At 36.8% G+C, this 22,605-nt stretch overlaps 1 protein-coding gene across 1 annotated transcript in view; it reads left to right on the forward strand.

Moving 5' to 3' along the window:
* Positions 1–22,605, forward strand: part of PRIM2 (primase, DNA, polypeptide 2 (58kDa)) — a gene marked incomplete at both ends in the record, with an annotated part of 60,746 nt that overhangs the window by 132 nt on the left and 38,009 nt on the right. The window contains 5 exons of the mRNA XM_008945509.1: positions 111–123; positions 282–361; positions 4,968–5,088; positions 19,444–19,539; positions 20,436–20,573. Coding sequence (XP_008943757.1) covers positions 111–123; positions 282–361; positions 4,968–5,088; positions 19,444–19,539; positions 20,436–20,573 — 448 coding nt within the window. The remainder of the gene's footprint in view (positions 1–110; positions 124–281; positions 362–4,967; positions 5,089–19,443; positions 19,540–20,435; positions 20,574–22,605) is intronic.

Below are 22,605 nucleotides of genomic sequence, written 5' to 3' on the forward strand. Positions count from 1 at the left end.
AAAATCAAAAAGGTGACTCTCATTCACATTATTTTGACTGCACCATTCAAGAATTCTGAATAAAAGTAGAGGTGATGAAATACTGTTCTGTCGTTTAGTCAGAGATATAGTTTTTCTCTGAGAGTATGTATTACTTTCTTTAGGACAACCCCCTTCTTTAACAGTCTTGCATTTATTATGTTGAAGACGAGAATTAATGCACTGTTGAACAGCAGTAAGTCTATTCTGAATTTTTAATCTGTGAGATTGTTTCCCTGAAATAATAATAACATGTTCTGTAGGCTTTGGCTGAGGATGATTATGAGGCAAGAAGAAAAGACCATATCTCTCATTTCATACTACGCCTTGCTTACTGCCAGTCGTAAGTACTTTTTGGACTATGCTGTACTTTTATTAATTTTAAATGTATACAGGTACTACATTGTTTTGTTGTAGACATTACAGATATCTTGGAGTTGCATGGGTACTAGATAGAAAGTTAGGCTCTAGCAGAGAGTTGTTTTGTAGGAACCTGATTTCAACTGTGATGAAAAAGGATAGTTGGGATCAGAGTTAATATCCAGATTTTATAATAATTGAACAAAATTGAGGATAAAGTTTTGGGGTTTACACACAGAATGTTGATTTGAGTCTGTTGCATTTGATGTCGTTTTTTCAATTTGAAGCACACCAGTATTAAGTGTTTGTCAGGCAGTCACAGTGATTGATAATTTAAATTAACTGCGTATATGCTTAAACTGTTGATTGCTGACCAAAGACCTGACTCTGTAGGCTTTATGGTATTGTGTAAAGAGAGAGCCTTGTTTCTGACAAACTCAGAATATTCTCCGAGTTTGAGGTTTCCTGTAGTGGCTCTGCTTTTCTTCAAAATTCATTACCATGAATGGCTGCACTGCAGTTTTTCTGTTGTGTGAAATCTCAAGCACAGAGTTGACCCTGTCAAGTGCATTCTTTCTGCTTCAGCTGTGGTTCTGGCATGAAATTATAGAGGTTGCCAGTGCTTCATGTCTATTAGCAGCTTTGCTATGTGTCAGTGTGAACAGCTGACTCTTTGCCATTGCAGTCCCTTTTTAGAATTAAAACTGGCAAATACGAAGTGTGTACTGTTTTCATTTGTTAATTCACTTTCACTTCAAGTTGCAGTATAGTTTATTTAAATTAGGTGAATGTGGTAGGATGCATATAGGATACCATGATAGCTGACATCACTTAAGTGCTGCTATGGATGGATACAGAGTTGTAAGGAAAAACAGATCGGGAGGGTGAGTGGGAGGGAGTATGCTCTGAGCCAGGATATGGGGCTGGAATGGATGGGACTTTTCCTTGGAAGAGCTCATGAGAGAGTTTGGGGTTTAAGGCAAGTGTTGAAGAAAAGACCCAGGTGGTGAACAACATGGTAGGTGCCTGCCACAGACCATCTGATCAGAGTTGGAAGTAGCAGGGGCTTCAAAAGCCTCCAGATGGAGAAAACTGTCACCATGACTTTAAACACCCTGAGATCATCTGGATTATTCACATCCCATCACGTTATCCTTTCAAAAGACACCTGGACTGTGCTGAAGACCATTTATTCGTGAACATGATCAATGAGCCAGCTGAATCTGTGATGCATGTACAATGAGGAACATGTGGCTGTGAAGATGAGTAGCAGCCTTCACTGTCATGACTGATACTATAGCTTAAAATCCTGGAAGCTGAATAACAGAATTACAACTGAAATTCCTTCTGCCCTTCTCTGTTCTACTTGTATGGACAGCAAATGTAATATTGGCTTCTTTCTAGTGCTTATGTTTGCTGTGCATGTTTTTATGATCTCTCACAGCCATACAGGAGGCAGTACATGGTCTTTTGCAAAAGGTGGAAAGTTCTGTATTTGGTTTGGGAGTGGCATTTGCAAAGCTTTGTCCACTGTGCTGGGAGGGGTGGAAAGCACTACCCCCCACGCCTGGCAACACTAATGCCTCTGGAGTCTCCTGGAATTAACGATAAATGCAGATAATTTGACCCCTCCCTTTTCCCATGCAAGCTATCTTTCTATGAGAAGACCCTTGTCTTTTGTTTGAGAGTTTGACTGCAGTGCTTGCTTAGGAAAGAAATGGGAGGCATGGTTCAAACTCCTCTGTTTCAGAGAAGTGTCTTGAGAGTTAGGCTATAGACAGTGCAGAGGTGGACAGCTTGTTGAAGGTGGACTGCTCTGCAGAAATTAATGCAAGATATTTTGGGCCACAGAATCAGTAGGAAAGGGTCTGACTTTGTAGTCTAGGGGGAAAGATCCCTTCTTGGGGAGGAGGGGCTGTGGGCAGAGCTCCAGGGCAGTCTAAACTACTTGCTACTGTGTTTTCATGTTCCTGTAGGCAGTATTCTTCATTCTCTCTTGAAAAGCAGCTATTTCAGGGATGAGATATTTGAGTGTTCTAAAAGTGGCATGTTCCCCAAAGATAAAATCGGGAGGCAAGTAGGATATGCTGTTCTCTAAGCTTTTATCATACTGGGTCAGACAGATAGGCTTGGCACAAATCATTAGGTTAATTGATGAAAGCTTTTAAGGTAGGAGTGTTTGAAAAAGCATATTTAAGTAGACAGAACTGCAGACCAGGGTGAATGGAGTTCCCTGTGGCCTGCCAGGCAGTTGTGTTTACAGGCTGGTTTCCCTGCAACGCTGCCTTTTTCAGTTTCCACTTGGCCAACAGTGCCACCCAGGGGTACCAGTTTACATTGGCTTTGTTTTCTAGTCTGCATCAGTCCTCGCTTATACATTGGATTGGTTTGCTTTGGTTTTTACGTGGTCTGAGGTGGCCAGCTCCACCATTATAGCAGTTAAATTTGTTATGTTGTCATCTCTTGACTGTCCTCCTGCCTTCTGAAATCCAAGACTTTAAAGCTTCTTCCCATATAATGTTCCTAAGAAATGTTATATGCAGTCTTGAGTGAACAGTCTCATCCATACCCTTCCTTCACACCTCTTTTAATGTCACTGTCAAGACATTGGCAAGACTTTTTCCTGTCAAGACCAGGAAACAGAATAATCTTGTTTCCTTTCCTTTCACGGCAAACACAGCTCTAAAGAGAATTTTACTTGCCTGTTGGCCATGATCATGCATTTCTGCTTCTGTCTGTTGTATCTCTTAATTTTATCAGGTTAGGTATGAATCATCTCAAAAGGCACAGGAGCATAATCTTCACTTTACTTACTTAAAATGGAATAAATAAATCTTGCCTCTGCCCTGACAGCAAAACTCTCTCTTCTATGCAGGAAACTTTAAAACGTACTTTTGTGCTTTGTTTTGTTTTTGTCTGTGTCAGCTAACAAGGGCGTAAGTTCTTTATCAAACTTTGCAAGACCTTTTCCCTACTTCAGAGTTTTTTTTTTTGTATGATAAAGTAGCCTTGTGCGCAGACGTTGTTGCCCTGACTAGCATTTACTTTTGTGTCCTTTCTGTACCCGTGTTCCCCTTGCTGTCTACCTTTTGAAACTTAAACTCTGGGGAATCTTCTGGTTTTGGTTGCTGAGTGAAATAGAACTTTGGCCCATGCCCAGGGTTTTCACAAGTTAACATTAAGTTGTTGTTAACTGAACTCTCACATTTAATGTGGAATGTGAGCTAGCAGTCTTATGTTCCAGATTTAGGAGTGTTTTTAATGTCTTTATTTCTATGTTGTTGCTTCATAACAAATATTCCAGTCCTCCCTACTACAACCTGGAGGGTAAAGAGGATTTCCCCTCCCCTGAGTGCTGTTCCCTGATATGAAAGAGCCTGTTCTTTTATATTATTTTTCTAGTCAGGAATCTTCTGATCTGATTAAAACCATTGAGTATTCTCACACAAGAAAGTTAAATGGCAAAACCCAAGGAGACATTCCTAACATCCACACTTCAACTACCTGCAACTGTTGCATGTTCAGCAGCAGCTTGGTTAGTTATCTAATGACAGTGACATTGCTTTTCCGTTAACCTTGTAGTTCCGATATTAAGTATTATTACTAGTATGTGTCTGGAATCAGAGTGCCCAGTTTAAAAAAAGTTAATAATGAGTGTAAGCTGTGATTTGGGTTTAGAAATGATGTAAGGAAAAAAATGAACATAAATAATGCCCTAATGATGAGTTTCCTAGGCAAGTAATTTTTAAAGTGTATGCTGGTACCTACTTGCTGTAGCTTTGGGTAATGTGCTGATGCCTGGGAGTCTGAGTGCTGGAATGTAGAGAGTGACAGGAGTCCTTAGAGACTGGCTTCAGTGTCGTTATTCTTTTATGCTGTCTACTGACTCATGTTCATGTTTGTTCTTCTACTTGTTCACCTGCAGTTGCTAAACCCGTTTTGCTCTTCTATCAAGTGTTAGATGTTCCATTTGTGTTCCTCACCCAAATTCATTGTCATATATTTTTCTTCTACCTGCTACCAGGCTATTTTTTGCCTAGTATTGAGCACTGTTGTTATGGTGTGTGAGATATGTGAATGTTCCTTCAGCTGGAGATACCCCAAAAGTGAGAATTAAAATAAGTACTCTTCATAATGTATTTACATTACCACGTTAGTTGTGATGTTAATTGTGCAATGAAGAAATACTGTGCCTTGAAGAAAAAAAAGCTGTCTTTTAAATACTGAAGGAGAAGGTTGTCTGCAGTTGGTTTTTCTTGCCTAGAACAAGTAATAAATGGCAAGTACCATTTAAAAGTGACTAAAAGCTTTGATTCCTACGGAACAATTTTTAGCGTTGAGGTTAATTACCTCTGTTCTTCCAAAACATGCTGCTTTGTGTATTGTCTCTTCACCAGTCTTTTATGATTGCGTGCTTCTTCCTGAAGGTTTCCTGCCTTCTCTTACAAGCTCCTGAGTTTGTGGGTGCTGTGACAAAGTCACCGTTACATTTGAGGCTGTGCTCATTAGGTTTGACATCTAGTTTATAAAGAAAGACAGGATGCATCATCAGAAAACATATTATGTTTTTTTTTTTTTTTAATTTGCAGTGAGGAACTCAGGCGTTGGTTTCTTCAACAAGAAATGGATCTCTTGCGATACCGCTTCAATGAACTGACTGGTACCTTAAGACAGAAATTCCTGGAACATGTTAACTTACCATTTGAAGCTGTAAGTATGTTATTTTCTGTACTTCTGTTATGTTGCTGGTGCCTGTTTTTTAAAGTTCTCATTAAGATAGTTTTATTAGTTCTGTTTAAAGAGCAGAAAGTGCATTTATGGCTTGAAAAAAAACAACCATGCAGAACTTCTGCACTTGGAGAATAGTGTGCCTGCCACAGAAGTGAGGACTAAGTGATGTAATTTTGTGCTGCAACAAGAGAAGCTCAGTTTGCTGCAGTCAACCAATGCTTAGCTGAAAAAATGTGTAGTTATAAATGTAAGTTAACAATGTTTACAGAAGCTAATGGGAGGTATTTTTGAATCAAGATTCTGAATGGGTTAGACCTAGTCTGTTTTCTTCAGATACGGCATTTTTATGTCTTCTCTGTCCATCAGGACAGATAACACTCTGGTCAGAATTACTTTTTCTTGTACATGTAAGTTACAAATTGTGTGGTGGTTCACCTTACGGATTTCAGGGATAAGAAAGCAAATGTCTGTGTTAGATTCTAACCTGAAGTATGTGTGCAGTCAGTTCTCATCAGATCACTGGTTTGAGTTGGAAAATAATTTTGGACAACATATGTCTTTATGAATAAACTTGGTCTAGAACATTTGCAGTCTGCTAACTTAAGATGTTGGCTTCTTGCTATAGTAACCAAAGCAAATGCAGTGACCTGAGGACTGTGTACATTGTAGCATTTAATGAATACTGACCTCTCGAGAAGGATGTGAAAATTAAAAAGGCATGCATTTAAGGAATACTTAAGACAGCTGTTGAGCACATAATCAATATTTAATAATCTAAGTATGAAAATCCTTTGTGGATTGCTCAAGAATATAGCTTATTTTGAATTTGTCATGGTGGGTTAAGAATAATAAGCTTCTTTCTACTTGGCAAGTATGTTTTTGAAATGTGATTGTATGCTTGTGCATCCTAAAAATCATTTTGATTGCACTTGTTTGATCATATTATATAAGTTACTGGAGTTGAAGATGTGTAACCAAGACTATGATTTAGCCTAAAATGAAAAAGAAAAGCTGGTATGAGATATAGTGGTTAAAGATGGCCTACTGTGTTGAAATTTTTATATATAGTTTAAACATAAATGATGTACAATTAAATAACAGTTTTATTATTACATAGACTTTCTACATGCACATACACATAAACTCTTTTAATAGGCAATTTGATTTTGGCCCATTAAGTACCTGATATGGAGACTTGCACAATATAACTTGTGTCCAAAATTCTATAAATGCTCTTATTCCACAGTTGTTGCTTTCTCACTGGAATTTGGATTCAAAGCTTGTTTCTCTTTTAACTTCAAGTCATTGTGGTTCTTTACCAACTCATGAAAAAGCTTGAAAATGCCAAATGTTTGTAGACAAACAGCTGTTGTTTTTGAGGTGCTTTAGGGATGTTACAAAAGAGTTCCTGCTGTTATATTCTGCTTCCTTTCTCTGAGGAGATTAAAAGAAAATGTCTATAGCAGTTTCTGCATTAATAATTTCAATAAATTATTTCATCGCAGCTGTGAACTGTTTTATTAGAAAGCTCCAGCTTTGCCTGTAGCTCTCAGAGTAAACTAAAATTAATATAGATTAATGTACGATCATCACTGTGCTGAAAGAGACCTTTCTCTTAAATGACTGCTTAATTAGAAGAACTTAAATGTTCTGAAGTACCATAAAATGCTTTGAATTGGAAAGGACCTTAAAGATCATCTAGTTCCAACCCCCCCTGCAATGGCCAGGGACACTTCCCACTAGACCAGATTGCTCAGGGCCATGTCCATCCTTGTCTTGAACACCTCTGGTGATGGAGCATCCACAACTTCCCCAGGCAACCTGTTCCAGTGTCTTACAACCCTCATAGTGAAGATGATCTTGCAAATTTCTAATCTAAATCCACTCTCTTCCAGTGTGAAGCCATTATCTCATATCCTATTACTACAAGCCCTTGTAAAAAGTCCCTCCCCAGCTTTCTTGTAGGCCTCCTTCAGACATGTGGCTGCCATTCATTATATGTCGCTGTATTGAAAGATCTGACACCAGTGCACATTGATTATTAAAGGTGACTTGTGCAGTGCTGAGAATGAATTTACCTAGCTAAACAGTAACACGTGGACTTCCCTGGATCTTTGAGAGATTATTAGAAATGTCATTGTTTTGCTGAAAGGTTTGTTGAAACAACAGTGTGTTTGTGGAGCTGTATTTCCATTGCTTTTTCCCAAGTCTCATAGTGTCCTGTCACAGTTTCAGCATTCAGGCTCGTGGGAATGAATTAGTCTTTCCAGGATGCTGGAAGTAGTTGGGAATGTGACTTGGTTCTGTGCGGTTGCACATGCCTTCAGCACGTCAAAATGATTAAGAAGGTGTTACCTTATTATGCCTGTTGAGGCAACAAAGCATCACTTAATTGAAAATCTACTTCCCTGCTTCTACTTTCCCCCTCTCCCCTCTTCTAATTCCGGTGTGAATTTAAGCAAAACTAATCGCTCCTTGCACTATCATGTATAAAACATTTGAATATTACTAAGGAATTCCATATGTCAGGTGTAACCTCTGTGGGGCAATGCAGGAGGTACCAAGAAGCAGTACTCTTATTGTCAGTGTTGTATTTGTAAAAGACTTTAAAAAGGAAATGAAGATGAACTATCCTCTTCATAATTCTCTGTTAGGCATTACAGGGTTTTCATGCTTTATCGTGCATAAAACAAGATGGAAATCAAATTTTGCGCTCCGCCTGTTAGAAAAGAGGATGGTCAGGAAAAGGAATTAAGTTCTGATAGTACAGTTCAGTTTTATATTGTTAAACAGATAGAAATTCTGCTATGGGAGTTTAATTGCTTAGCACATCCTAAGAAAGTTAGTTAAATTTCCTTAAAGAGAAGACAGACACCTTGCATATTCTAGATAATGGTTCTGCATTTCAGAACTGTCATCTGAGGTAGGCCAGAGCTGCGGAAGTTGAGGCGTGGCATAGCTGTATCTTCAGTTAACAATTCTAAGAACCACTGTGAGAAGCGTTTCTCAATATTTAATAAAAGAACTGGTCAACTTTTTTTGTGGGGAGGAGGGATAACTGGATTGTCTTGTGGAGTTTTGTCACAGTTGTCTTCATTTACAGCACCAACAAAGTGAACCTAATGCTGAGAGTTCAGTAGCTGTCCTTTCTCTCCTTCTCATGTTTGGTTACATGCATGGAAAAGTAAGACATATTTATGTATTTTTTTTTTCCAAGGGTTTTGCACAGTAATTCCTGAGATTTTGTCAATTGCGTATTGAGAATTACTGCCTTATAGCATCAAGGAATCTTTAGTCCCACTCAGGGACAATCCTTAAACAGCTATTGAGATCCTATTTTAAAACTTGAGTGCCAGAGGTCTTACTTAGCCACTTTAGGAAAGAATGGAGTTCTAAACAACTAGAAATAAAAATATCAGGGTTTTGGAATTTTTTTTGTATCACAGTCAGCTGAGGAGAGTTTGAAATGATAGTGGTTCTGATCTCATAATTACAGAGAATTTTAATCAAAGAGCAAGGACTTTCTGAAACTAAAAATAGAAATGAGATTTAGTAAAAATTCATCTTTATAATATGATTTCTTGTGTCCTGTGACTGACATTTATGTTGCTGATGGAGCAAAATACATGGCAAGGGGCTTATTAAAATAGATAAATACTTGGCCTGGGGAGTTTTACCTGGTTATGAAGAAGCCTTTTACTTGCAAAAGAAAGTCCATAAACACAGTGGCTCACTCTGTGATACATGATTTGGTCAAGGCTCCTTCCATGTGTTTTTGCAGGAGTGCTTAGGCTTGGCTTGGGGGGGGAGGTTAGGCTTGGCCTGGGAGCAGCATTTCTAACATGACACTTACCGTAACATCTTTTAGGCAATAATATTTCAATAAAATACTATTACTAGCTCATTTAAAATGTAGTTTTTTTAGAGAAATTGGTAACCTGTTGTGGGGTATTTCTCTTGCTGTTATTTGTTCCCTGGGAAAATAGCTATTTGAATATCATTTGCTTCATGTTAGTTAAAATCATGCTGTCTTGGAGAAAGCATCTGTGTTGTTCAGCTTAGAGCACTGGACTTGAAGGAACGTTTGCTAAACTTTCTGATCAGTAATTCTGTAGTTCTCTTGTTCAGTAAAGCTTATTTTTAACCTTATTTGACACTTGAATTTCTGGATCTCAGTCTGTGATCTTGTTTCTCCTGACTTTTTATGTAATAGTTCATACATGACTTGCTGTCAGGTGTCCACTAAATTTTGGGAAACTTCTTAAAGGAGAAGAGACTAGGAGACTGGTTAGTAGTATTGCATCAAAAGTAAGCTTAATTTTAGTATTAAGTGGTTTGTCAGCCTTTGAATATGTATGGCTGTGTGTGTTTCCTGCTTTGATGTTTCTTTGTCCAGAATGGAGAGAAAAGTGCTACATTACCTTTCTCGACACTTCAGTGTGGGTAATTCAATATGAGAAGAAGATTCTGCTGTATAATATTTTTTTCATTTTATGCACAAGAAATACTCATCTCCCTCTTTCTAGAGCTTGCTTATTTTTAATCTATACTTTAAGATATGTTGATATTGTTGTCTATCATGGTACCAGGAGAACCATGGAATAGTGCTGAAGGTATTTTAGAATGTTTTAAGTCTACTTTATGTACTTTAAAAACTTTTTTTTTTTCTTTAGGGACAGTGCTGTCATCATCCAGATAAATACTGAAGCTTTTTATGTATGGCATGTAATTTTCAGCTCTTAAGGCACGTTAAATAGTCTGTGTGCAAAGTCAGTTGGGTAGGAAGCACAGGAAATCCTTAAGCAGCACTTGAGAAGTAAGTGCTGACATTTAAGGTGACAGGGCCCATCAAAGAGAATATGCAAACACAGGTGTGCAGTTGAGATTTACATTAATTTCAGAGATTAAAGCATTAAAATCTTACTATAAATGAGTCATTACAGCAATGATGTTTCACAGTTTCTGGCAGTAAAAGCCGCTAATTTTAAAGATTTTAAAGATATTTAAAGGGAAATATAGTGAATATTCCAGTCATTGAAGAAAATATTTTAATCTCAAAGTAAAGTCTTCGTTAGACAAAGGCATTATATGAAGTAAATGATTTTACGGTTAAGTGACTCTTGGGCTTTGGCTAGAAAGTTTTTTTCTTTCTTGTCCACAGCTTGCGGCTTCTGATGTTTTCCTTTGTTTAAGTTAGGTGTGCCTGATTTTATTTCTGCCAGATTGTGATTCATGGCCTGTTTGGAGTGGCCTGACATTATGCCCAAGCCCCATTTTGTCATGTAACTTTACCAGTAAGATTGGTTGTCTGTGTGGTTTCCCACATGTCCTGCTACATATGCACCCTCTCATTCGTCCCCCAGTTCTTACTCCAACCTTTTCACCCGGCCTTTTCCCTTTTTACTGTATCTGATTATGCATGCCCACATCAGAAGCCCTTGAGAAATGACCATACTTACACTTTTTTTCTTATAATAGTGCTTTTAGACCTTCATAGCGTGAGATAAATCCTAGTTTATCAATTTGATGTTCTGATGGCCTTTTTGACATAATCATAATTATGGCAACTGCCACAAGTCATTACTGAAAAGCTTCCAATGCATCTGTAAGTTTGAGGAAAACTGCAACATATCTGGGTCACTGGTGTTCCTAGAAATTCCTGATTTAAGGTATTTGAGCTTTCTGTTGTTCACATCTTGGGTCTTACGGGATTTAACAGTGGGGAAGTGATGAATCATGATGATGATCATAACCTGAAGCCATAAAATAGAGTAAATTTATTCTTTTCTTCACTCTGTCTGCAGTTTATCTTTTTCTTGCCCTTCAAAGCTGTGCCTGCATATGTCATATGGCACAATAACTGTGGAACTTGGCTTAATGTGACCTTCTGTTTTTGAATGAAATTCTTCCATGCATGGCTTTTCCAGTTGGTTTTGCACCCAGATTATAGGAGATTCAGTGGAACTGCTTGGTCACTTGCTTGTGAAAGCGCCTATGAGAGTGACTGTAAGGGGTTTTGACACAATGTGTCACCTGCTCTTTTTCCTGTCCCTAAGGTCTGTTGCACTGTGACAGAAGTGAGATTGGCTTAATACAGTTTATTTTTTGACAGATCCACATGGGCTGTTACTTGTCTCCTGTGTTTTTTCCAAAGTGCTATCGGATGCTTTGATTTGTTGCTGTACTTTTTCAGGAATTTAACTTGATATACTGCAATTTGGGGTAGAATAGATTGTAAAGTTTTATCCTAAATTTATTTTTCAGTGATGTTCTGGTCATCATCTTGACTGTTCTGATTTGCTGTGATAGTTCCTTCATCTTATCTTCAGACTTGAAAGGGATATATTTCCTATTTGCTGCTTCCATAAGAAATGAAAATTAATAGTTATTATCATGTCCTAATCTGTGGTGCAAGGATGGTGTATAATTGAATTTAGATTCCCTGCAATTTCATTTGTGTTATCTTTCTGCAGTGTGAAGAAGAAAATAAACTTCAAAGTGTAGTGTATTTCTTCTTGAATACATCCTTCTGTGTTGCTGTTTCCTGTCCACAGGGTATAAAAAAGGTCCTGTTTTAAGTTACCTTAGAAATTCATCTCTGAAAGCCTTTTGAAATTTAAAAAATATAACTTTTATTAATAACTCCTAGGTTAGATGCCTGTGTGTTGTGGCAAAATTAACCATCTTAATTTTTTTAATGCTGTTATGAGGCACTTTATTTTAATAAAATCCTTTAAATTGTAGTAATGGGGAAAGAACAGGAGATGGGAATAGTCAGTTGGGGGAGCTAACGCTCTGTAGTGCATCTGCCATCATTGGAGAGGGAAAAATAAGAACTGCAAAATAAAAGGAAAGAGCAAAACGTGTTAGGTTTGTTTTTTTTTTTTTTTTCCCTCCAGTAGCTCTTTGATGTTGTGGCTGAAGTGCTTTTTTAGCAGCTTTAAGCAGTAGAAATTAAACTTCTTTAATTTCCATTTTTATGATCAGAGCACTCTTACGAGAGACTTTCTAATATCGCTATTATGCTTTCTTCAAAAGCATTTATCTCAGTAGTGGGGTAGTTGTATAAATATTTGTAGTTCAGCTTCTTGAAAAACTGCTTTATGACTGCCTTTCTTGGCTAGGGAAGATCCTAAAGTCAGATTTGGATTAATGAGAACGGGTCTAGTTTGTATCCTTAGTAAAGGCAAATATAGGCAAAAGAAAATACTCACTATTATCTCTAGCCACTGAAAAGGGGGCTGGGATTTTGACATGATATTCAGTAGAAGTTGTCCCCTCTCAGCTTTCCATCCATATGAGAATAAAACATAGAGTCAAAATTTTTTTGAATTGCAAAAATGTATAAATTTTATACTTGAGACTTAACAACAAGCCTGTGACTATAATCTTACATTTTAGTACCAGCTGTATAAACCAAAATGTTCTTCTGATTTCGTTTATGGCTTTGCATTCCAGAGGTATCAAATATTTCTTCATGTGTTCTAGTGAGCTAACATTGTGAGGGATGGGTAGATGGGGTGAGGTTTGATTAAAACATTTAGGCTTAAAATGAAGTGTAGTATTCTCTTACAGACTTCTAAAATAAAGCTCAATTCACAGGAGAATATGAACATCTCATAAATCTGAGAGGGAGAGTGTTGGCTGGGAGGAGGGGGGAACATGCTCTTGCCTTTTTTTGTGTACTGGCAGGGTGGATGAGGCAGGGTCTTTATTTACCCTTCTCCAGTGGCTCCTTGAACTGTAGTGTGACTTTGTTGTTAGTCATGGACAAAAATAGCATTTTGCTGCAGTAATTCTAATTGCATGTATTTATTTGCACATATGGTGTTGGTGATGTTCTATAAAATTGTGGAATTAAGTAATAAATATGACTGAAGAATATATAGCTACTGGAGATGTCCCTTTTCACCTTCATAAACATAATTAACAACAGCTTGTAAATGATGAAAAATGCTAATTAAAAGTTTTATTTTCATAATCATCTCCATTTGATTAGAAACAGATGCTGATTATTTGCAGAAATCTAAATGGACCCTTAGAAGATAGCTTTTATTGCTTACAATTGACTTGTGAAACTGAAGTCAAACTAAAAAAACTGTTCAGTTACTTTTGTCCCCTTTAGTGCACTAGAGCACTGTGGTTCTTACTAAATAGTTTTGTGTGGCTGAGTTAAATACTTCAGAGTCCACTGTGAGGTTGAATCCTGTACTGGATACTGTACCTGCTCCTTTTGCTTTGTAGTACAGTCTCTTCCTGCTTTGAAAAAGTCACATGCTTTGAAATAAAAATTGCAGAAAAAGGCTGCAATAAAAATGAGATGATAAATAAAAACATTCCTCCTTCCTACCAGAAAGGCAATGGAGAATAGATATCTTCTACAACGTGTTCTTCAGCTTATGATAGAAGAGGTGGGAAGGGTGCTCACACTGCTTGTGTGATCATGTGCTCCAGCACTCAGCTCACCAGGTCACACTTTATTGCCATTTCTCTAATGGCATGTAAATGATGAAAGAATAGCGAGTCCTAACCTGATCCTTGCAGATCCTTGGTTCTTAGCCATCGATAATTCTAGATTCTTGGAAGAAACTTAGTATAGGGAAGGAGAATGGTGTCATCAAGTGTCATCTCTTTTTCTACAAATGTTTTATACGTTATTTTAAGGCATAAGGGAAGAGAAAATTGGGAAATCCGTAGTGTGGTTTTTTTTTTTTTTTTTTTTTTTTTAAATGATATCCATGTCTTAATCAAGAAGAAAGTAAGTTACACAGATAATCAGGGTATTCTTTTGTAGTGGTTGAGGTTAAGAATGTTTCCAAAATGGATTTATTCTTCACATAACTGTGAGTGCAGTAACTTTGGAGATGTTTATATTGTTCCTTAGTACAGCAGCATAAAAGCAGATAGGGTAGTTTGTGCAGGATGTAATTACACTGCAAGTAGAATTTACTAGCTGCTGTTTGGGACGTAAGCTTCATAAAATGGTCTGCAAGCATTGAAATGTTCTTTCCTGCTAATCCTGTGATTGAATCCAGAGAAACATTTGTTATCAAATGTAAAATTGAGTCTGACATTAGCATCCTGGTTTGTAAATGGAAGCAAACCTGTTTCCATATTTCTCATCAGGATCTTTGTTAGCTCCAGTCATGTGTGACTCTAATATATATCTGGTGATGTTTCTACAGTAGTGTGTAGTAGTTGTTTTGTTCAGCTTTACGTTTCATGTGTGTAGAGAAAAGTTTGTCAGGAATGTAGGAAACTGGACCTGTGTCACCGAGTATCTCTGTGATTATGATAACTACAAATTAGCTGTGTAGTTGAGGAATATACATAAAATGTCCTTCCCATGCCCACTCCTGACTTGAAAAAAATACCCAGACAAGATTTCAGCTAATGGATGAGAATACCTAGTAATTCCAAGTGCAACACTTTATATTTTTATGGATGCCCACAACCTGAACTAGAGCTAAACCAGTAAGTTTTAGTAACACGGAAAACACAATTTTCTTTTTAAGTCATTTGTGCTTAGCCAAAATGGGATTGTTGTCTCTTAAGAAATGCATCGGGATTGATTGTTGTTATTGTTAGCCTCTGGAATGTTTTATTGAAACATTTTTAGTGCTTTTAATTGGTTGGACAGCTGAGAATGATGTTCTTTCCTAATTAAGTTAGTATTTATTAACTGGCTGAATACACTCTAAATTTATATTCCTGAAATTAGTGGTATCTAGGTGAATAGCTTTGCTTTCTAGTTGTAGCTTAGTTTGTACTGTGATGTGTGGCAATGGAGAAGATTGACTAGAAAATGATTGTTTTGTCTGTTTCATACTTGAAATTGCAAAGTAGTGCAGTATTGACAGTCTGATGCCATTTCTCTTTGAGAAGATGGTTGTGCCATTTGAGTACCAGCTATTCAGTGACTAAAGACTTAATGCTGTGGGGAGACCTTATTGTGGCCTTCCAGTATCTGAAGGAGGCCTACAAGAAAGCTGGAGAGGGACTTTTTACAAGAGCTTGTAGTGATAGGGTGAGGGGTAATGGCTTCAAATGTAAAGAGAATAGATTTAGATTAGAAATTAGGAAGAAGTCCTTCACTGTGAGGGTGGTGAGACACTGGAACAGGTTGCCCAGGGAAGTTGTTGATGCTCCATCACTGAATGTGTTCAAGACAGTCTGGATGGGGCTTTGAGCAACTTGATCTAGTGGGAGGTGTCCCTGGCCATGGCAGTGGGGTTGGAACTTGGTGATCTTTAAGGTCCCTTCCAACCCAGCCATTCTATGGGTAGGTTGCCCAGAGAGGTGGTGGAGACATTCAAGGTCAGGCTTGATGAGGTTCTGAGCAGCTTGACCTAGTTGATGTCCCTGATTATAACAGGGGTTTGGACTAGATGACATTTGGAGGTCCCTTCCAACCCAAACATTATATGATTCTATGATAAAAGAAAGATTTTAAAAGTTCATTTTTGAAGGACACCAGTGACATGTGCATGTAAATGCCTGAAGCTGAGTGTTGGAAAAGGAAAGGACTTCTGCACTGAGTTTTTGTTCCTTACTGGGAGATCTAGAAACAGCAAAATTAAGTAGTCGTGCATGTACAGTAGTATAATGTGTGCATGCATCTTTACCTCTTCATTAAAACAGAGCAGGGATATCAAGTTTATTTTGAAGTTTTTGCACTGCCTTACTGCCAATGTTTGTTTAACCAAGCCTTACATATTAAATTATTCATATTTTAATCTAAATTTATGTGTCTTTGTGTTTCCAGGACAATTCTGTGTTTTAAAATCAATGAATAAACTGCACGTAGAAAGCAAGAACACTAGAAATAATGCAGCTTGTCCCAAATCCTTGCTTCCTTCCTTTCCTCTCATGCCTTCCCTTTTTATTTCTTGATTTTTCTAATCTTTCTGTCTCAAAAACTCATGAAGAAGTGTTGACTTGTTTCAAGCTCCAATAGGTCACTCAGTGTCACTGAAAAGGGAAGATTCTTTTCCTGGTTTTACTGTTCTTTGCTTGTGCAAACCAAAGCCTGACTAGCTGATAAGCTTGTTTGTTTATTAAACTGTCAACAAACTAGCCAGCAAAACTAGTGAATTACGTTCTGTGGAGTGAATTAAGTCAGTTCAGTGTGGAGGGTCAGATGAACACCAGATGACACTCAGAATTCTGTTGATTTAAAAAAAAAGTAATTAAAAATCTTTTGAACATAACAGCATTTCTCGTGGAGATTATCATTAAGCGCTGTCAAAAGTTAAGCAGTCTGTTTATCTTTCTGATCTTGATGAGAATTCTAAAAGCTGTATTTAATTGTGTCTAATTTTTTAGCGATTACCGGAATGTGTTCTTGCAGGTGCCATTTTAGAGATGAAATCATTAAATGTGCAAACCATAATGCTCTTGTTAAAATAATAATTAAAAAAAAAAAAAAGCTTCTCCAGTTTCCATGAACCAATCAAAACTGGGATACATGCTTCGTGATGCTCTCTCTGGAGAGGTACAGGCATGCCCTGAGAGCCTGAGTCTGAGTTTAGACTATAAGGAGCTTACAGTGTGAATTCAGTGAAAAGGCAAGGAGCAAAGTGTTTGTATGGCTGCTGGAAGTTTACCTAGCCTATAAGGTACTTGAGGCTGTAAGAAGTAAATTTGACAGCTTTCTAAGTATTTTTTTAAAAATTTATGCTATAAACACTGTTTTGAAGTAATAGTTGTGTTTGTTTAAAAGACACATTTTCTGATAAAACTATGTGTTTACTAACACTGTCCACAGTCTTATCTAAATCTTCCGTCATGGACTGAAATACATTGATTTATTTTTCTGGAGGTTTCCACCAGGATTGCTTTTACCCCAGCGATTAGGTTTTGTTGCGAGTGAGATGCAAGAAAATCTAAAATAACTGACACTTCACAGCTGTATAAGATTGATATGATCCGATTACTAATAAAGAAGAATTTAGACAGCTTGTGAAGTTTTCAGTCAGTATAATTGTTTTTTTGTGTATATTAAAAGATAAAAAACCCCTTGAAATTAAATGTAATACTGAATAAAATGGTCTTATTGATGAAAATGAGCTAATTGTTTTTTGAAAAACAAATAAGCAAGGAATCCTTTTTTTTTTACCTCTTCTAATTATTTCCCCAATCTTGCAAGCCTGTCTGTAAAGCAGTTATTGCACTGTTTTAATGCTTTTCTGTAAAAAAAAAAAAAAAAAACACAAACAAAAAAAACCCACAAAAAACAACAAAACAAAAAAAACCAAACCAAACCTATTCTTGGCTTGGTTTGATTTTTTATTTTTTTTTGTTTTTTTTTACTTAGGTACCCTAGAAGAAACTGCAATTGTAACCACAGTAGCTTTACAATATGTTCTGCTGTTTTCATTTAAAGATAGTTTCACCAAGGGTTTGGAATGACATCGTAGACTGAGCTCTCAAGCAACTTCTACCGGGAAAGCATCAAGTTCTTCTATTTGAAAAATGAAGTCACTCTTCTGGAACTAAATTTAAAACTTTGATCAATACTAGGTGAAAGGCATTCTTGCAGGCTGATGTGGTGACTCAGCCTGATATCTATTTAAACGAGATACAGAAAGGAGTAATGGGTTTTTGGTAGCACTGTAAAATTTGTATATAGTTCAAGGGTGTCACATTTGAGAAGTGGGAATCTTTTGGACGAACAAGAGTAAGATTGTTAGTGAGAGTGTTTTATAGAAACTGTTTTCTCATCATTTAGAGAAACCCATTTAATTGTTTTGATATGGTTATTTGGTTAAAGAAAAATGATTTCCTTACAGGCTGTTTTTCCCTGAGCATTAGATTTTTCATATGCAGAAATATAATGCTACTGTGTATTTCTTCTGTCTTCGAAGTCATATTCTTCTGCCTTGCTGGCAGCTTTATTATTACTTTTAAAAGCTGGTTTTCCTGAGAGAGTTCTACAGATGACATCAAGGTGCAGACAGAGTAACTATAAGCCTTCCAGGAATCGCTGCCTTGCCCATTTCATATGCATCTTTCAAATCACTTTCATAGGGGGGATTCGCTGAGCTGCTCTTCCAATGAAAGGGTCTTCCCTTTGAATTCCAAAAGAAGTATTCTGTTTTGTTTCATTTTCCCAGTTTTCCAGCTGAGAAGGAGAAGGGGAAAAAAGAAAGTTTGCATTCCCTTTTAACTGCATCAACAAATTAGGATGTAGAGCAGTGTCACACAATGTGTTATACTTTGATGACATCTGTGTCTGTTTTGGGAAGGTATTGTATCTTCCTGAACATTTAATCCCTTTCAGTCAGGGATTACTTCCATTATACTTTATCAAGAACATATTGTTCAAGTAAGACTACTGCAGGTAGTCAAGTTAATTAGGTATCATTGCTGGGTATACATTGCATAGCATGTATGTTCTATCAGAGTGATTTACATTTATTATTTAATTTTAATAAAATTTATTATTTGTTTTAGAGACGGAGCTTAATAATGAATTAGAGTATAACAATTTGATTTCAGATCTTTTTGTTAATTGTTTTCTGTTGAATACAACCCAAAAATTATTTATTGACTAGTAAAATGATGACAATATACTAATTTTAAGTGTGGCTTACCTGCTATATTTGGTGTATTAAATAATCAAAAAGCATAATATATATATTAATGTATATGCAGCATTTTAGTTTTTATATTAGGAAGTCTAACATTGTCCATGATAGATAGCTAGAAATTTTGGCTTGCATACTTTAAAGTTGTTAAATTAGAACATTACTATTTAACTTACCTGTTTGAAAAACTGGAAAAGCACTGCCATTTAAAGAATGACAAGTGTACTGTTGTTCTTGCTCCTTAAAAAACAAAAGGGAAGAGAGGTAAATCCATGAATATAAGACAATGTCTCTTTTATAAAGTCTGGATTTAAAAATTACCTGAAACTCATGTTTTTGTCAAAAATCTGACAAAGTTGTTTAAATCCTTTCCAGTTGCCAATGAGTCATCATGCTTTGTTTTAATGCATACTGTAAATCTAGGTATGAACAGTGGTTGTCACAAGAGGTTGGCTTTAACACAAGATCTGTACAACATGCTTTTTAAATGTTTAAAATTATTATGTTTTAAAATCTGCACTACTACTTCAGAAGGAAGGTTACTTAACACTATTGACCACTAGTGTTCTGTTGGTTTCTGCGTAATTCATTATTAGTCATCACTTGCTGAATATGTAATTCTTTTTCCTTGTCAATTAAAGTGATGATACATTTACAGGTTAAGTAATTCTCTAGCTCATATTGATTAAAAAAAAGCCTTGTTCTAAAGTATTTCAGCAGTTTTAAAATCATCTCTTAATTTTAGGTTAGCGAAGACCTGAAAAATGAATTGGCAAATGAGCTGGTTGCATCAACCCCTGGCTTCAGTGTGATTAAAGTAAAAGAACAAATGTTCTACAAGGTAAATAGAAATTGCTGAATTCCACAGATTTGTGTTTATTCTCCTTCAGTTAAACTTAGTTTTACTAATTTTAAGTTTACATAATACTATTGCTAACAGTTACGTGAAGTATCTAACTGAGAGTAATGGAAGTTCCTCTTCCTAATGTCAGTATGAGGGTAGAGGGAGGGACTGGAAAAATAAAGGGAGCTTTAAACTGCTCTTAATGTGTTCTATCCTCTTCTGTCATCCCTTATCTTTTGCCACAAAAACGGTCTTAAGCTTTAACATTTCCCAGACAAATGACTTACCTTGCCTGGCTGACAGTCCATTCAGGATGGAGACATTCTCAAACATCTGTTGCTCAGACTAGTTTTGATCTGTTTGTATTAGTCTGAAATTCATTTTGCAGGAAAGCAAGGGGAGAGGAAAGTATCTTACCCAACGATTTTTCTTTGGAGCAAAGTTGTTTGGGTTCCAGTTCTGTTTCTCAAACCTGTAGCTTACATAAACTGTAGCTAATAAAAGCTACAGCTAATCTGTAGTTTACAGAAACTAAATATTTCAAGATAGCTGAAACAGAAGGCCCACATAAGTCCATTTTCAAATATCAGACCAGTCACTGATGCAAAGCTACATAATTGGGCTAATAATTATAGATACGGACTTTAAAGTAGCTTATTTTGTCTAGTTGCCTGACTTTTCGTAAGTAAGTAATATTTTTCCACCAAAATGATGATCAGCTGTTCCAAAGTCAGCATTTAATTTCAAAATCTTTCTGTTTTGCCTGGGTAGAGCTTTGTTAAAAGGTGGAGAATGACTTTAAGCTTTACTGGCACATCTTGCATCTTTGGGTTGTAAACATTGTTACTGCATTATTTTGCTACTTCACAAGATGGGTTTTTCTTTTTTCCCAGGTTGGACTTGCTGATGCTGTGGATCTATTTAGAGCCAGAAGAGTATTTATTAAAGATGGCTTGGCGTATGTGCCACTTAAGGACATCGATGCCATTGTTTTGAATAACTATAGAACAAAATTATCTAAAGCACTGGCGGTAAGTTTGACCAAGTCTGATGTTTTACAACTTTTGTGGCATTGTTTAGTGATACTCTTGGACAGTAGCCTTTTGAATTTTTAAGTTTATCTGTTTCTATCTGGAGAATACCAGAAACCCTGTCACAAGTGCTGGCAGCACTAAAAATAATTCAATATGAGCTGAGAGTTCATGAATTTTAAATGGAATTTAGCATGTGATATGCATTATAAAAATATTTCCTCTAGAGGATTTTAAAATTGTTTCCCTCAGAGAGGGTAACATGAACTTTAATTTTAAATGTTAACCCCATACACAGAACTGTTTTTAATTTTTGTATCAGTCTTTTCTCTCACAACATTTTGCAACACTGATTAGTGGTTATTTTTTGGTTTTTGTTTGTTTGTCAGAAATTTAATGAGGATAAGTCGGAACATGTCAGGCAAAAAATAGTTGTATCAGTGTTGGAGGTACCAAATTTAGTCGGGACAACTGTGGTAAATAATGTATGAGATTGTTCTTCTGTTGCTAATTCAGTGATCACTTTGCTAGTTTTACAATATTAGACTCTTCACAGGGTTTAAAAGTTGGTGTTGGTGTGTAATGCACGGAGTGGTAGTCCTAGAAAATACTAGCACGAAGGCAGTTTGGATTGCTTTTTAAAAATGTTTTCAAAGCCTTATGTTGCTATGTCACATTAATATCAAGGTTGACCATGCATGTTTAGTAAACAAACAGTGTGATGTAAAACTACATCGTTCTACGAAGCTGCCAGTATGCTAATTTTCTAATTTGGTAATTTTGAATCTAAGTGGAGTCTTTGGAATTATTTAATGTACAGTGAAATTGTGATATTCCTCTGTGAACATTTGCATTGGAACTCTTTAATACAACTTCAACTAGAGACATCCTTACTTCCATTGATGCATAGTGCTCTTGCTGAAAGCTGGTAACACTTGTGTGGGTTTTAAAAACAATTAATATATTCTATAGAATTGCGGCTATTTAAAATGCTTTTGAGAAATTTCTGGAATTTGCCTGTTGTGTGAGTAGCTGAGAAGTCTAAAAAAATGCTGGAACTGTAATGACTAGCTACCTGACTTCAGTTTAAGGAAAAATTGCAACTTTTTCTTATGAACACACACTATCTTCTATATAATTAATTTAAACCAGATTACTTTGTCAAAGCAAATAGGATCATATAGAATCACAGAATGGCTTAGGTTGGAAGGGGACCCTAGAAATCATCTAATCCAGCCGCCCTGCCGTGGGCAGGGATGCTTCTCAACTGGACTAGGTTGCTCAAGGCCTCATCCAACCTGGCCTTGAACATCTCCAGGGAGGGAGCATCCTCAGCCTCTCTGGGCAATCTATGCCAGAGTCTGCTTTATAGTAAAGAAGTACTTTTTTTTATGTTATCCTCTGTAATCATCATTTAGAAATTTTAACACTTTGATGAGCTTGGAAAATGATCTTCTATAGAACTGCTATGTTTTAAGTTGTTGCAGTATTTCAGGCTTGCATTAGTTTTTAGTTTTAATGCATATGTGTTGTTTATTCAAGTTCACTATAGTTTCAGAGTAAGGAATAAAAGATCAGTGTCTTCCTGACTTTGCACAGCAGTTGTGCATCATGGCCAGACTAAATGAAGGAGCAGACACTGTGAGTGTATGCTGTTAGAAGCGACTGAGCTGAAACGTGAAATCACTGAACAGAATTAGTTCTGTTCTAGCTCAAACCAGGACACTTCATTGCAACCCATGAGCTTTCTCATCCTGTTTCCACCCTGTCTTGTTGAGGATGGAAAGTGAATGAGCAGCTGGGTGAGTTTGGTCCTTAGGCTGTGGTGGGTTAACCTTGGCTGTTCTTTTCATTTTCAGTCTGTCGGCTTGTAGATCTGCTGAGGTGAGGAGGAAAGGAGGCTAAGCACTCTGGTTCCAGCTTATGCAGTCGAGTTAGCTTCTGTTTCCTGGGCTCTGCCTCTGAAATAGCTTTTGGATAAATTCCAGAGGTGGAGATAATAGATACTGAAAATCCTGACTCTGACAGGAAT

This window comes from Merops nubicus, unplaced genomic scaffold (genome assembly GCF_000691845.1).
Source record: "Merops nubicus isolate BGI_N331 unplaced genomic scaffold, ASM69184v1 scaffold2978, whole genome shotgun sequence".
Classification (NCBI taxonomy): Eukaryota; Metazoa; Chordata; class Aves; order Coraciiformes; family Meropidae; genus Merops; species Merops nubicus.